The sequence below is a fragment of the Arvicola amphibius genome, chromosome 8 (genome assembly GCF_903992535.2).
Source record: "Arvicola amphibius chromosome 8, mArvAmp1.2, whole genome shotgun sequence".
Taxonomy (NCBI): Eukaryota; Metazoa; Chordata; class Mammalia; order Rodentia; family Cricetidae; genus Arvicola; species Arvicola amphibius.
The window spans coordinates 79,418,145-79,433,813 of record NC_052054.1 but is presented as its reverse complement, the minus strand read 5'-3'; the positions used below and the strand labels follow the sequence as shown (position 1 = coordinate 79,433,813).

General features: G+C 46.5%; 1 protein-coding gene across 4 annotated transcripts; it reads right to left on the bottom strand.

Moving 5' to 3' along the window:
- Positions 1 to 2,311: 2,311 nt before the first annotated feature.
- On the bottom strand, positions 2,312 to 15,425 carry Znf382 (zinc finger protein 382). Of its 4 annotated transcripts, none has more exons than XM_038340706.1 (5): positions 15,294 to 15,425; positions 12,048 to 12,121; positions 7,792 to 7,918; positions 6,879 to 6,971; positions 2,312 to 4,235 (listed from the first exon to the last, which is right to left on the bottom strand). In XM_038340706.1, exons 1-5 carry the CDS (start codon positions 15,334 to 15,336, stop codon positions 2,842 to 2,844), a joined length of 1,731 nt encoding a protein of 576 aa, XP_038196634.1. In that variant the 5' UTR covers positions 15,337 to 15,425; the 3' UTR covers positions 2,312 to 2,841. The 4 variants fall into 4 exon arrangements, with proteins under 4 accessions (XP_038196634.1, XP_038196636.1, XP_038196638.1 ...); XM_038340708.1 differs by having other exon boundaries at positions 2,312 to 4,232; XM_038340710.1 differs by having other exon boundaries at positions 7,792 to 7,955; positions 15,294 to 15,300.
- Positions 15,426 to 15,669: the final 244 nt, after the last annotated feature.

The following is a 15,669-nucleotide window of genomic DNA, read 5'->3' as shown; positions in this document are numbered from 1 at the left end:
CACATTTGGCAATGTTACAGCTGATTCTGGTTAAAGCAATTCTACTAGTGTGCTTGTTCTTCATGTTCTTTTTCTCCTTCCACACCAGTGGCTTCTGAAAATATGGATGTGCTGTACCATATGAGTCTTCCTGATCTGATAGAACGGGCAGGCATTGAAGCTGTAAAGCAGGTCATGGGGAAAAAAATCTGACTGATGAAAGAATTGGGGAAATTTGGGAAAAAATGCAGAAAGTGTTCTTTGCCTGATTATGAAACTTGGCAAAAGAATTGTATTGAAACAGGAAGGAACTTGGCTATGATGAATAAAGTTTCTGAAGAACCTAGGGCTTTAGGGCTGACTGCCTATGGCCTTATAAATTAAAACTGGAATCGTGAGGAACAACAATGGGAAAGGTACGACAATGGAGTAAAACCCACTGAACTACGCTTCTGTAACTGTAAGTAGTTAGCCTCTGAGGTGAAAGCCTCAGAAGTTGTTTTATGATTAACTCAGCTAAGAATTAAGAATATAGTGGCTGGCATGGGGCTTGGGAACTGGGAAAATGTCATAATGAAAATGATGTTCTAGTCTCAAGGGATCTTTGTATTTTTTGTGAACTGCTTTGCCCAGGTAATGATTAACCTGTGACAAGAAAAAAGAATAAATTTCCTTGTGTAAAATTTACAATAAAAGACTGAGGTTCGAGGCTGGAGAGATGGCTCAGCAGTTAAGAGCACTGGCTGCTCTTCCAGAGGACCCAAGTTCAATACCCAGCACCCACATGACAGCTAACAACTGTCTGTAACTCCATTTCCAGGGCACCTGATACCTTCACACCAATGCACATGAAATAAACAAAACAAACAAACAAAAAGACTGAGGTTTGAAGCTCAGGGTCAGAGAGAGAGAGAAGCTCCCCTGCAGCTGATGGCCTGTCAGCTTGCATCAGAATCCTGTGTTCGTGTACTCGCTTTGCCTTCCAATTTCCCAGATTTCAGACCCCCTTCTCTGCTCAGGCTGGTCCCTGGCATTAGTGAGAATGTAAGCCCCTTGAGGCATGAGTGGCCAGGCCCTGCCCCTGAGAACCTCCAGCCACCAGGTTCCACCCACACAGCACTCTGACAGCCCTTACTCAGCCCCTGCGCTAGAGTGAAAATCCCAAGATCAGGACGTGAAATCCCACCAATCCCTGAGCTTGCTGCAAGCTCTGGCCTTGAAATCCCACCACTTCCCAGGTGCTGGGGAGATAGGTCAGCTGGTACAGGGTTTGCCATGCAAGCATAGGACCGAGTTCCATGCCTGAAGCCATGTGAAAATACCAGGTGCAGAGGCGCAAGCTTGTAACCCTGGGGGTTGGGAGGTGAAGACACGTAGGGCCAGGCAGCCTAGCTACTTGCTAAACTCCTATCTGTTGAGACCCTTCTCCATAAAACAAGCTAAAAACAAGCTAGCTTCTGAGAACGGAGGCTGTTCTCTGGAATATACCACAGGCACACACTCTCACACACACTTCAACATTTGAATATGAGCCATATGATACAAGCTGTATTTTTCTACCCACCTCTAATTTCAACTATCTTGTAGATTTTCCTGTGTTGACGGAAGGGAATGCTGAATGTGTCTCTTTCTCTATCTAGTACATTTCAAATTAATGTATTAACGTGGTTAAAGGCAGCCCAAGTTTATTACATACCGGGCTATGGACTATTGTGGCCTTTGTCCACACATCTATTCCCACTTTCCACCATGGTATAGTTAGAATTACCTTCTCACATGACATCTGGGGGGTCAGTGAGTCACTGCTTTGCCTGCTCACCTGTGTATGCAGCCTCATGAATGCCCCGCGCCTGCAGAAGCCAGAGGAGAGCACTGGACCCTCTGAGCTGCAGTTGGAGCTGTTGTGAGTCACCAAGTGGGTGCTGGGAACGAAACTTGAGTCCTCTGCAAGCCTTTCAACCACTGAATGGCCCCTCGAGTCCAGAATCCTGTCGTCTGAACCTCTGTCATACTGGGGATATTTGAAGTTATTTTTCTTCTGAGTAAAATAATCTCATGATATGAAAGTTCAGAATTATTTGGTAGTATCTACTAAAGCTGACCGAATCCTAAGACACAGCAATTCCATCCCATGAATATACACAGAAAAGTGCATACGTGTACATTTTTATTATGACCCTAAGCAGTAAACAAAGTAGAAGTCCATCGATAGCAGAATGGGTAAAAATGATATGCTTATATAATGGAATTCTATACAGAATTAAAATAAATGACCTTCTGCCGCATGCACTCATGACTGGACTCAGAGACGATGAGTGAATGGAGCCGAGTGAACAATCTGTTTTATATCAAGGTTTATAATGTGTAAACCCCAATTACAATGTTACACGTTGAACTGTGGTTAACGTTGAGGAGTTAACAATTTTTACTTCATCCAGACAAGCTGATTTTGGACAGTGGTCTATTACTGATTTACAAGAAAAGCATGTACTTCATGAGATGGGAAATAAGCAAATTTGAATGGTTACAGCTGCTCATCAGAGGTCAGTTTAATCTGCTGAACTCAGGAAGACAAAAACGAAGCCTTTATTTTCCATTTTTGGTCATTTAATTTATCCAGTGGTATTTATATTGTGACAGGTTAACAAGCAGCAAATGTAAGGAATCGAACTTGAAAGCACCCAGTACCAAAAAAATCTGCAGGGCTTGGTGGCGCACGCCTTTAATCCCAGCACTCGGGAGGCAGAGGCAAGCGGCTCGCTGAGCCTGGTCTACGTACCAAGTTCTGGGCCAGCCAAGGCTACATCGTGAGACTCTGTCTCAAAAACATAAAAAACAAATAGAAAAATAAAATCACAGCACTCATTGAATGTTCTCTGCCCTGTGAGTTTTCTGGTGGGCAATGAGGTTTGACTTACAACTGAAGAATTTCCCACACGCCTTACACTCGTAGGGTTTCTCTCCTGTGTGGGTTTTCTGATGGCGGATGAGGTTGGATTTCCTACTGAAGGCCTTTCCACACTGGGAGCAGCCGTTGGCCTTCTCTCCTGTGTGTATTCTGTAGTGCACCGTGAGGATGGCCTTCTGGCGGAAGGACTTCCCACAGTCAGTGCAGATGTAGGGCTTCTCCCCGGTGTGGATTCTCTGATGGAGGGTGAGAGTCGTCTTCTGGCAGAAGGACTTGCCGCAGTCGGTGCAGATGTACGGCTTCTCTCCGGTGTGCGTCCTCTGGTGGACGGTGAGGGTTGTCTTCTGGATGAAGGCCTTCCCACACTCTGTGCACTGGTAGGGCTTCTCCCCTGTGTGAGTTCTCTGGTGGTCGACGAGGTAGGACTTCTTCCTAAAGGCACTGCCACACTGAGCGCATTCGTAGGCTTTCTCGCCCGTGTGTGTTTTGTGGTGTCTGGTGAGGGTTGCCTTCTGGCGGAAGGACTTCCCACAGTCCAAACAAAGATAGGGTTTCCCCTCTATATGTGTCTTTTCATGAAGCGTCAGGGCTGTCTTCTGGCGGAAGGCTTTCCCACACTGGCTGCACATATAGGGCTTCTCTCCCGTGTGGATGCGCTGGTGCTCGATGAGGTAGGACTTTCTCCTAAAGCTGTTCCCACAGTAAGGACACTGGAAGGGCTTCTCCATTTGAGATCTGGGGTGCATAATAAAAACGGACTTTCTGCAAAAGAATTTCCCGTATTTGTTGTACGCAGAGGATTTCTTTTCCAGAAGATTATGTGGATGAATACCAAGGTTTGGCTTTTCTACAAAAGCCATTTCGTCTCTACTGTAGTTGAGGCTTCCGTCTCCTCTGTGAGCTCTGTTATTTGGAAACACCATTCCTCTCGTAAAGAAGGAACTGTCATAGTCATTACATCCAAATGGCTGCTCTGGAAGCTGGGTGTTCTGCTGCGGAGCCGGCTGTTTGAAACTCAGGGCCCTTTCCGCTGGTGTGTGCAGAGTGGCTGCAGGGTGAGCTTTCTCACGCCTGCAATTCGGGATCGATTTCTCCCACCCACTGCCACCCAGCTTCTCCCTTACAGGGGTTACGTCTCTATTAACAAATTCTGAAATATTTTTCAAAACTTTCCCATCAGGGTTATATTCAAGTAGTGTTTTGGAAATAATATGGTTCTTGTCTAGTGTAAGCATTTTTCCATAAATGCTACTTCTCTCCTTAATTAGTTTCTTGTGGTTGATGATTACAATGGATTTAGAATGCTTGTCTTGGCAGTCTTTGAACTTCACCAAAACATCTTCATCTTCTAGAAGAGAATATAATTAATTAGCAATACTTTAAGTCTATATATGTACATATAAAAGCAATGGATATACAATGCATGTGTATATATACATATATATAATAAATGTATATATACATATATATAATAAATCTCTTTGTTTTTGAGACGAGGTCTCATGTAGATGTTGATCTTGAACTTGACATGTAGCCAAGGGCTTTGATTTCTGATTCTACACACACACACACAGTGCATACATGGCAAGCTAAGATTAAAGATGTGTCGCTACAAGAGTGAAGGCAAGCACATCAGGACACCAGTACAAAACTGATGGAATGAGAGTCTCGTAACTGGGCATGGTGGCATCTGCCTCTATGTAAGGAAAGGTGGGTGATTCTAGTCTTCATTCTAGGTTCTGTTACGAGAAGGGGTAAACTCCCTGGCTCCCTTGATCTGGAAGCATTTTTTTCCTAGCTCTTTCTAACTCTGCCTTAGGGTCACCACTGCCGAGACGAAACACCATGCCTGAAGCAGCCAGGGTTGGAGAGGGTTGGTTCAGCTTACACTCCCACAGCACTGTTCCTCACCAAAGGACGTCAGGACGGGAACTCACACAGGGCAGGAACCCGGAGGCAGGGGCTGATGCGGAGGCCGTGGCAGAGTGCTGCTTACTGGCTTGCTCAGCCTGCTTTCTTATAGAACCCGGACCAGGGATGGCACCACCCACCACGGGCTGGGCCCGCTCCCATCAGTCCCTAATTAAGAAAAGCCTTTCAGGCTTGAGTACAGCCCAATCTTATGGAGATATTTTCTTAATTGCAGCTCCCTCCTCGCTGGTGACTCTAGTTTGTGTCAAGTCGACATTACACTATCCGGCACAGTCTCAAACTTGCTATGTAGCCAGAGATGGCCTTGAAGTTAGTTTTTAGAATTATACTTATTTACTTTTGTGTGCACATGCACCTGAGTGCGTATTTGCACATGGAAATCAGAGGACAATTTGTGGGAACTGGTCCTCTCCTCCCACCATGGAGCCCTGGGAGATGAATTCAGGTCCTCAGGCTTGGCAGTCCCTGCACGACCTCGCCCACCCCCTTTCTACTGCTTCCTCCTTCCCCATCCTCTGTCTTGTCTTCAGTTCCCTCGACTCCACCGCTATGTCCCCCTTCACTTCTCTGCCTTTTCATACCGCTATTCATCCATGCGAGAACCCTCTCTACTCCAGCTGCTCCAGGTGACTTCAGGCTCCCTAACCCTGCGGGGGACACTTAAAGAACTCAGGATCCCCAACAGAATTCTTGTGCTGAGGAGAAACAGCTCTTCAGAAACAGTTTTCAAAGCGGTGGGTCCTAGAGAAGACGGCCACATCCGGCTCCTAGGATCGCACGGTGAAAGGAACCGTGCTGGTCCGGCATGTGAGTGCCCTGGGTTCCCTCCCTAGCACCTGACAGACGCTTTCCACGTAACAGAGCAGATATCTGCCATCCAGGAAGGATGGGCACAGTTCTGCACTGTGCTGGTCCCTGCCACCATCTTCAGAGCGAAAGCTGTGAGGTCACTGTGTTGTTCTCCTCTACGTTTCTGCTGCCAGTGTTTGCATCATCCTCACACACATGAGCACGCATGCACACACACACACCCCCCAAAGGAAATGAAAACACTAGTTTGAAAACAGAAATAAAATGTTTTTACTTCAAAAGTGTATTTTATGGGGGTGGAGTAGGTGTGCACATGTTTGTGTGGGTGTAAGTGAGCACATGCGTGTGTGTGTCTGAGTGTAGGCCAGAGGCTGGAACTGGTGTCTTTCTGAGTTGCTTTCTATCTCATTTTGTAAGGCAAACAAACAAAATCCACAAAAGACTTAAACATCAAAAACCATGTATGACTCTTTCAACTATGAAGTTAGATAGAAGAAAATGGTCTAGAATGGATAAAACTAATTCTAGTAAAATTCAAAACTTAGTGGGAAGAAATGCATCATAAGAGATTTGATGGGAATGACTGAGTTAATAGAAATACTCTTTATCTTGGCTGGGGCTCGGAATACATGGTCTACACATCTGTCGGATGAAGATCTATGTGGCAGTCCTCTATTCTATTCTATGTCTAACATACCTACATAATAATGAATTCTTGCTAAAATAGCAGGAGTCAATATTTCTCCCTTCCTCCCTCCCTTTCTTTTTAATGGCTCTTTGAGACAGGGTTTCTCTGTGTAGCCCTGGCTGTTTTGGAACTCACTCTGTAGACCAGGCTAGCCTCAAACTCAGAGAGATCTGCCTGGCCCTGCCTCCCGAGTGAGGGGTTAAAGGTGAGTGTCACCCCCACCTGGCAGGGTTTCAGTTTTGTGACATGACAATGTCTGCAGTCTGACACAATGTGGATGTAGTGCACGCCACTGAACCGTGTGCTTGAGTCGCTAAAGACAGCAAACTGCACCTTACTGCAGTTCTGAAGTTGATACTCCCGACATTCAAAGCCGTCAGATGCTGAGATCAGCTCCTAGAGGATCTCTTGTTTGGGCTTTAGCAGTTGTGCGACCACTCCCACTAGACCCGTTTTCCTGTGAAGCATCAGAGACCAAACCCAGCTCCTGGGTGTCTTAGGTGCGCCAGCACCGAGCTATGTCTTCATCCATCCCACACAAGTTTTCTATCTACGACTTACCTAGACAGCTTTGATTTGGAAAAACTCTCTCTGCCCATAGCTCTTCTCCTTGTTCCAACTTGCGGATCATATCAGGCTTTGTTATGTGAAATCCTGATGATGAAGAAAGGAAGGAAAGGAAGGAGAGAGGGAGGGAGGGAGAGAGGGAGGGAGAGAGGGAGGGAGGGAGGGAGGGAGGGAGGGAAGGAAGACAAAGAGAAAAGTGAGACTTGATCTAAACTACTGAGAAAAACACAACCTCAGGGTGGTACATGGTGTATAAATTAATGTCCTACCAGTTAATAATCATATATTCTGGGACTGGAGAGATGGCTCAGCAGATAAAAATACTGGCTGCTCTTCCAGAGGACCCAGGTTCAATTCTCAGCACCCACGTGGCAGCTCACAACCTTCTTTAACTCCAGTTCCAGGGGATCTGACACATCTTCTGGCCTCTGCAGGCATCAAGCACACACATGGTTCACACTTATACATCCAGGCAAAACACTCATATACATTAAATAAAAGTCTTTAAAAATTGTCTATTGGAAAAGCCGGGCGGTGGTGGCGCACGCCTTTAATCCCAGCACTCGGGAGGCAGAGGCAGGCGGATCTCTGTGAGTTCGAGGCCAGCCTGGTCTACAAGAGCTAGTTCCAGGACAGGCTCCAAAGCCATAGAGAAACCCTGTCTCGAAAAATCAAAAAAAAAAAAATTGTCTATTGGGCCAGGCATGGTGGTGCATACCTTTAATCCCAGCAGAGGCAGGAGGATCTACATAACATCGAGAGACCCTGACTCAAAAACAAAATAGTATATTTTGCTAACTAAAAGAGAGTCACTCTGGGCGGAGGAGATGTCTGTTAGTGATGTGCTTGCTGCTCAAGCATGAGGGCCTGATTCTGGGATTCCTGAAAGGGCATGAGAGGCACTCACCCACAGAGACGAAGTGGCAATAGTTCTCCAGCATCACATCCCTGTAGAGGGCCTTCTGAGCAGAGTCCAGGTGCTGCCACTCCTCCTGGGTGAAGTCCACGGTCACATCCTTGAAGGACACGGGTCCCTGTAAGGGCACACTGTAGCAGTTCATCCTGAAGTTACTGGAAATGGGGTAGAATTAAATGCTGGGGGCTAGTCTGGGGATGATCACTGGTGAACTAGTTTTAAAAATTCTATCTTTTAAAAAGATTTGTTTATTTTGAGGTGTTTTTTATGTTTATTTTATGTATAGAAGTATTTACCGGGATATAGTATGTGTACCACATAGATGCAGTGTCTGAGGAGGCCAGAAGAGGGTGTTAGGTCCCCTGGAACTGGTGTAGACCAGGCTGGCCCTGCCTCTCTGCCTCTGAGGCTGGGATTAAAGGTGTGTGCCACCACCCTGACATCAGCAACCAGTACTCTTAATCCCTGGACCACCTCTCCAGCCCCTTCATTGTTCATTGTGCTGTTTGTGCCTCTCTCTCTCTCTCTCTCTCTCTCTCTCTCTCTCTCTCTCGCACACACACACACACTGTCTCTCACACACACTCACACAGAGACACATCTACACACACACACAAACACACACACTTTCTAAAAGTACATCCAGTAATATTGACTTTTATCTCATGTTAAAAATACAAATAATCTTAGACCAGCCAGTTTTGTCCCGAATATGCTAGTTTACTGGTGGACCGACAGATAAGACCCTGATTCTGTTCATGAGAAGTTACAGAGAGAAGCATAGAAGAAACATCCACCCAACAGGCGTCAAACACACAAGGAGGGGAAATGCACACAGAAAATGCATCACAGAGCAAAGAAAATGTCATGTTGCAGTCTGAAGCTTCATTGAGCACACATAATTCTGTACTTAGATTAAGTCTGTATTATAGGAGTAAAAGGCACTAGGTTTTAAAAACTCATGGGACGCATCTAATCTCAGCACTCGGAAGGCAGAAGCAGGTAGATCTCTATGAGTTCAAAATCAGCCTGGTCTACAGAGTGAGCTACAAGACAAGCCAGTCAAATTTACATAGTCATACTGTCTCAAAAAAACAAAATTTAAATAAATAAAAATTCACAGGAAAAAGAAGATCACTTAGTTAAAAAACAGCAAAAGGGACAGCATCTTAGGAAAGAGTTTTGGAGATGAAAAAGGCAAAGGCTACAGGAAAGCAGGCCATGAGTGCGTCACGGAGTAATACTGGACCACTTTCCTTGAAAGCACTGACCTTAAAAATGAGAGATGGCTCAGTGGTCAAGAGTACTCGCTGCTTTTTCAGAGGATCTGGGTTTGGTTCCCAGCACCTACATTAGGAAGTTCCCAGCTGTCATTAAATGCAGTTCCAGACACTCCAGTACCTTCCGCTGCCCTCCAAGAGCACATACGGTGCACACGCATGACTCACACATGCAAACACACACACACACACAAATTAAAATAACCAAAATTTTAAAATGGACTCAACAGGGCACTGTGGCACATTTAACCCCAGCACTTGGATGGCAGAGTCATCTGTGTGTTAAAACCCAGTCTGGTCTAACAGAGCGAGTTCCAGGACAGCCAATGCTACATGAAAGTTCCTGTCTCAAAAAACTACAAAAACTCTTAATAGTAAAAAATGGACTTGATCACATTTCCAAGATATTCATTGTTATTGATAAACCATCAGCAGGCATGAGTGGCAGTTAACACAGTTAATCACGACCACTCTTGAATGTACACTGTTAGTATTTTTTTCCTTTCCAATACATGATCTTGTATAGTCTACTGGAGTGCACACAGGCCTGACCACAAAGTGGACTGGAGAGATCTCTCTTCTAGAAGACTGGTTTGGGTCCCAGCACCCACATCTGGAGGCTCACAACTACCTCTAATCCCAGCCCACGGGGATTTGCTGGCCTCTTCTGGCTTTAACAGGTACCCGCATTAATGTATACACACACACACACACACACACACACACAAATATAAACTGAACATTAAGAAACATAATAATGTTATGTGGTAACATTCCTTAAAAACAAAGAAAGACACAAACCAGAGTCTGTTTTTTTTTTCTTTTTTTCTTTTTTTTTTTTTTTTTGGTTTTTCGAGACAGGGTTTCTCTGCAGCTTTTTTAGAGCCTGTCCTGGAACTAGCTCTTGTAGACCAGGCTGGCCTCGAACTCACAGAGATCCGCCTGCCTCTGCCTCCTGAGTGCTGGGATTAAAGGCGTGCGCCACCACCGCCCGGCGCTACAAACCAGAGTCTGACTCAGGATTTCCCGCCTCGTTTTCCCTGAAGCTGGCTGGAGGTGTGTGCCACCATGCTGGAGTTAGTATTCCTCAGGTCTGGATGCTGAGGATGCGCTAAGTGGGAGGACCATTAGGTAACCACTGCTGGAGATTATGTGCAGAGATCAGTGGGCTGATGAAGGACCACTGGTTTCCACATGGTGGGGTTTGAGAGAAGTGGTTACAGCCGTCTGCAGAATGAAGAGGACAGGCGCAGTCCTTGGGATCTCTGCATAGGTAGTAAGTATGTGAGAGCTGGGGGTGGGGAAGTGGGATAGGAGCTGTGTAATGGTGCATGTCTACAATCCCGGGACTCAGGAAGCAGATGCAGGATGCTGCAAGTTCAAGGCCAGCCTCGGCTATGCAGTGAGTTCCAGATCACTAGGACTATACAATGAAACCCTGTCTCAAAACAAACAACAAAAAAGAAAGCAAAGCAAAGCAAACCAGGAAACAGGAAATAACAAGCTGGATCACAGGTCATAAAGGAACTGACGAGCATGGAATGGATAGGTGCTGACTGCTATGGGGTCGTTTGTTTCTGAGACAGGGTCTCACGTATTCCAGGTGAGCCTCAGACCTGTCATGTAGCTGAGGATGAACTACGGATCCTCCTCTCTCCACCTTCAGAATGTTAAGATTGTAGAGCCGTGCCACCATGCCCAGGTGCTGTGGTGCTGTGGACTGAGCCCGGAGCGCCATGCCCAGGTGCTGTGGTGCTGTGGACTGAGCCCGGAGCGCCATGCACACTAAGCAAACACTGCCAACTGAGCTACACTCCCAGTCCCTGCATGTTGAACACATGGTTCCGATGTTCTGTCCAGACAGACGTCTAGCACGGACAGAGGGGTCTGATAGTCACAGAATCTGTGAATCCAAAGCGATTCTGACTGTGTATACAGAAAAAGAGGATGCAAAAAAGTGAACCAATTAAAACTTGGGGAAAACCAACACTTTAAAGGTTGGGAGAGGAGGAATATTATGAAAGAAGATAGAAAACAGGACAAGGACAAGGTACCGCCTTTGTTTCAAGGACAAACGACTTCAAGAGTGACTAGCAATACATTTTCTTCTCCTGCAAGCGAATGCAAAATTTTAGGAGACAGATAAAAGACACTAATAAACCAGTAATAGCATTGACTACCGGCGGGTGGTGGTGATGCACACCTTTAATCCCAGAGCTCAAAAGGCAGAGGCAGGTGGATCTCTGTGAGCTCAAGGCAGTCTGGTCTACAGAGAGAGTTCCAGGATAGTTAACATTAAAATCTTAAAATCATGTCTTTTACAAGCCTCACTTTGGAACCCTGCCACGAATCAGGATCCTCTTACCTGTCTCCCTCATGCTGGGATCACGTGCATCACCATGGCCAGCTTTGTAACCTCCGTTTTCTGTACCACTTCATATTCAAATGTCTACCCAGAAACCCTCACATACAGGTCATCTTCCCATAAACTAACCACGTGATCTAACAATTTTACCCCCACCCATATCTGCTTCTTGGGCACTCACAACTTAGATCTCAAGTCAGTGTCAAGATAAAATGGGTTCACTCAAGTACAATAATTTATTTCTCTCAAAATCAATACACTTCCATCACAGCAGTACTGCTGCAGGAGATGGACAAAGAGACAGCGAGCCATGTGACGAGCCAGTCTGCAAACAGTGGCCACAAACAGAAGGCATCCCCCTAGGGAAGTCCATCTGACTGGAATTGGGGAGGCAGGTGAGCCATCTAAAGGGGACTATTTGAGAAGACAACCCCCCAGCACTATAGACGGCGTCACATGTCTCTCCAGCCCAGACCTTAACTAGAGACCCTGGCCCTAACTGAAAATGTTTCATGGTAGCAAATCCTAACATCCAGGCAGCAGAAACGACATTGTTAAGCAAATGTTTTATTTCCTGAAACAAAAGAAAGGAAATATCTCACCTTAGACATGGCTTTGAGATTCGTGAGAGCTGAACCTCGTCGCCTGGGCTCCTCTTTTGGAAAAGGAAAGAGTCCTATGAAGACAAAGATGGAGGTACGTGAGGAGCCAGGAAAAAAGCACGCTCAAATTAGATCTCCTGGAATAACTCGATTAGATCCGCATACATTTCCAGTGTTTCTGCACATGCCTTCTCGGAGTGCACTTCCAAAGCTCAGGACAAAGGTCTATGTAGGAGTAAACAAGTCCTGCATTCTCTCCCAAACCAGAAACCTCGTCTTGCTGAGCTAGGAAGGATTCCGTGGAAGCTGCTGCAGCTTGCAAATGCAACGTTCTCTTCTACCTCTCCCCCCCCTCAATTTCCCAGGGCACACAGGTTTACTGCCCAGGTCTGGGGCTGTGACTCGGGGCACAGCACTTGACAGCACAAGCAGGACTCTGAGTATTGTGCTTGGCCCAAGCCACAACTTCTTCACGTTCTGTCCGTCGACCTGCGCCATCACCAGCAGTACCTGACATTACCTTCCCAAGCCACGATGGATGCAGGTAAAAAGCCCCGAATCTTTATCAGATCTGTACTGCCATCTGAAGGGATCTATTTCTTACTGTGATCAGCTTCCTTTACTACGTTTACCATTTCCCCATCTTGTAATGATGTCTGGTTTGTATACCTCTGCCACGGGTATTTCCTAATTGTTGGCTCCACTTTCTGATTTTTTCCCTTGTGTTCTATCACTGAACTATACTCTCAGATACTATTTTCTGCTTAAGATGCAAATCGTTTTATTAGTTTCGTGTCTTTGGCTTTCATTGTGAACATCTCCTCCTGTAAACTGTTTAGCCATGTTTCATAGTGTATAACTGATGTCTCCTCAATCATTTAAAAAAAAATTTTCAAAACACGGTTACTCTGTGTAGCCTTGGCTGTCCTGGAACTCACTCTGTGGACCAGGCCTGCCTCTGTCTCCCAAGTGCTGGGATTAAAGGTCTGCATCACCACTGCCTGGCAAGTAAATGCCACCTTCATCACATATTATACTTCTTTACATGCTTCAAAAGATCGGATCATGTTGTGTGATCTTTTACTCTTCTGACTTTTGGGGGGCTCACCACCCAGTTCCCAAATAAATCTTACATGGAGGCTTATTCTTAGTTATGACTGCCCGGCCTTAGCTTTGTTTCTTTGAAGCGTGTTTGGAGGTTCTAGCAGGGGAGACGGTTATTCGTGTACCCTTGACCAAAGACTGGTCCTCCTCTTCTGCCGAGTGTGCAACTCCAGGAGGGACACACATGGAGTGGCGATGGAGGAAGGGGACACCCGCCTAGCCAGCCAGATCAGCTGAATCAACCCTGGTGATCAATGGGGTGACAGATGTCGCAGCCAGGTCACCCTCACATCCAGCCTGGCTTGTTTCTTGCCAGCTTTTCTTAACTAATTAACCCATCTACCTTTTGCTTCTGCTTTTACCTTTCTCTTACTTCTGTGTATCTTATTTGCACTCTTACTCCGTGGCTGGCCCCGACATCCTCTTCTCCTTGTTCTCTTTTGCTCCTGATTCTCGATGTTTATTTATCCTCTCTGCCTCCAGCCCCGCCTATCTTCGCTGCTGCCTCGCTACTGGCCGTTCGTCTCTTTGTTAGGCCCATCATGTGTTTTAGACAGGCACAGCAGCACAGCTTCACCGAGTTGAACAAATGCCGCGTAAACAAAAGTCACACACCTGAAAATAATATTCCCCAACATGGTCGTGTGTTACATTTCCCCACAGACAGAAAATATCTGGATTTTCTATTCCCATTTTATCTCCTTATTGATTTCCTTGTGTCGTACTGTTTCAGAAGCATAGTTAGCGGCTGGAGAATGGCTCAGTGGTTGAGAGCACTTGCTGCTCTTGCAGAGGCCTCAGGCTCAGTTCCCAGAACCCACATGGTAGCTGAAAGACACTGGTAACTCTAGCTCCAGTGGGGATAACCTCTTAAGACCGCCGTGGGCATCAGGCACACATGGAGCAATACATTCGTGCAGGCAAAACACTCATGTACATGAAAACAAATCTTTAAAAAGCATGGTTATATAAGCATATATTCTTAAACAAACAATACTTATTACTAATACTTAATTCTAGAAGTAAATACTGTACAACATGTTTTAGTAGTATAGATATGGACACAGAAAGGAAATTGGCCACTCTCGCCAGTTTGCAGGCTCCTATTTGGCTAAGTATGGAGCGCTGTCTGCTCAGTGGAATTCTGGTTGGCAGAGGTACTTTCATGACTAGGACAAGGCTGGTCTTAAAAGTAAAAGTGTGCTAACTATTTTTATAGTTTTCAGCAGAAGAATCCACTTACACAAATACTCGGAAAAGTGGTAGCTACGAGCAGGAAGTGCTACCCCTCCTGCAGGCTCCCAAGCAACACCGTTCATTTTAACATCATGCTGGGCTTCGCCACTGTGGATTATGAAAATCTTACCTATTCCTTTCCAACATGAACGCCATCGTATTTGCTAAGCTCCTACTTAGAAATTCGTGAGGCAGGCTTGCTGGCTACTAATCTGATAATTGAATAGTACATAACTTCCAGGCTTGGTGGTGCACACATCACCTGGAAGCCCAACAGCTGAATACATAAGGAATCTCTGTCTTAAAAAAAAAAAATTACACGGGTGGTCATACAGCATACCACAATCATTGAAATATTAAGGGTACTACTGACATAAAACCATGAGAAACAACAGAAGAATACACACATGCGCTTAGTGATCGCCTTTCAAACATCCTTCAGAAACCCACCGAACTACAGCTTCGCATGTCATTCATGACCACAGAACGTGGTACAATTCCAGGCAAAGTCACTCACAATCACGTTCACAGATCACTTTCAATTATCCTGTCTCAAGTACGAGTCACACCTAATCTAAAAATAGAGGCGTGGCGCAGTAACCCTAAGCAAATCTCCATCATCCGTTTCACACATCCAAGGACACCGCACTCGTTTCCCCACCAAAAAAAGGGGGGGGGACAAACCCCAACATGCGCCCCACATCCTCACAGGCAACGCTCGTGCTGCCCAGGGTCCTGCTCCCAGCCACTGAGCTTCCTTGCACTTAAACACGCCAAGTACCCCTGCGCCTCGGGTCACCAGCAGTCATCCTCAGGGTCACGCCCACGGACCACGCCCGAGGCCCTGTGCTGTGGCTCAGAGTGTCCGGGTCCCGCTTCCTTCCCCCCCCCCCCCCCCCAAATTACCAGGCCCGGCTCGGCCTCCCGGTCTCCTCCCCGGCCTCCCCATCTGGATTTGCTCTCTCTGTCGCTCTCGGGATCCGGAGCATCCACTGCGGTGCGCAGCTTCTTCAGACGCCCCGGGAGCCAGCAGCCTCACCTCCCTGCCGCGGCTCAGCCGTCTGCGCCTGCGCACGCATCCCGGGGGTTCGCACTCCCAGGAGCCTCTGGGGCAGCCCGTTAAATGCTGGGCGCCCCTCTCTCTCTCTCTCTCTCTCTCTCTCTCTCCTCTTCCTCCTCCCTCTGTCTCTCTCTGTCTCTGTCTCTCTCCCTCTCTCTCCCTCCCCCCCTCCCTCTCCCTCCCTCCCTCCCCTCTCCCCCTCTCCCCCTCTCCCCTCTCCTC

What these genes read in the sequence shown, in the direction of transcription:
- Znf382 (XM_038340706.1), bottom strand. Translation starts at nt 15,336, where the DNA reads ATGGGGAGGCCGGGGAGGAGACCGGGAGGCCGAGCCGGGCCTG. An exon ending in TTGCCACTTCGTCTCTGTGG is followed by an intron (nt 6,972 to 7,791) that starts GTGAGTGCCTCT and finishes CTTCATCATCAG; the next exon opens with GATTTCACATAACAAAGCCT. An exon ending in TCCAAATCAAAGCTGTCTAG is followed by an intron (nt 4,236 to 6,878) that starts GTAAGTCGTAGA and finishes ATTCTCTTCTAG; the next exon opens with AAGATGAAGATGTTTTGGTG.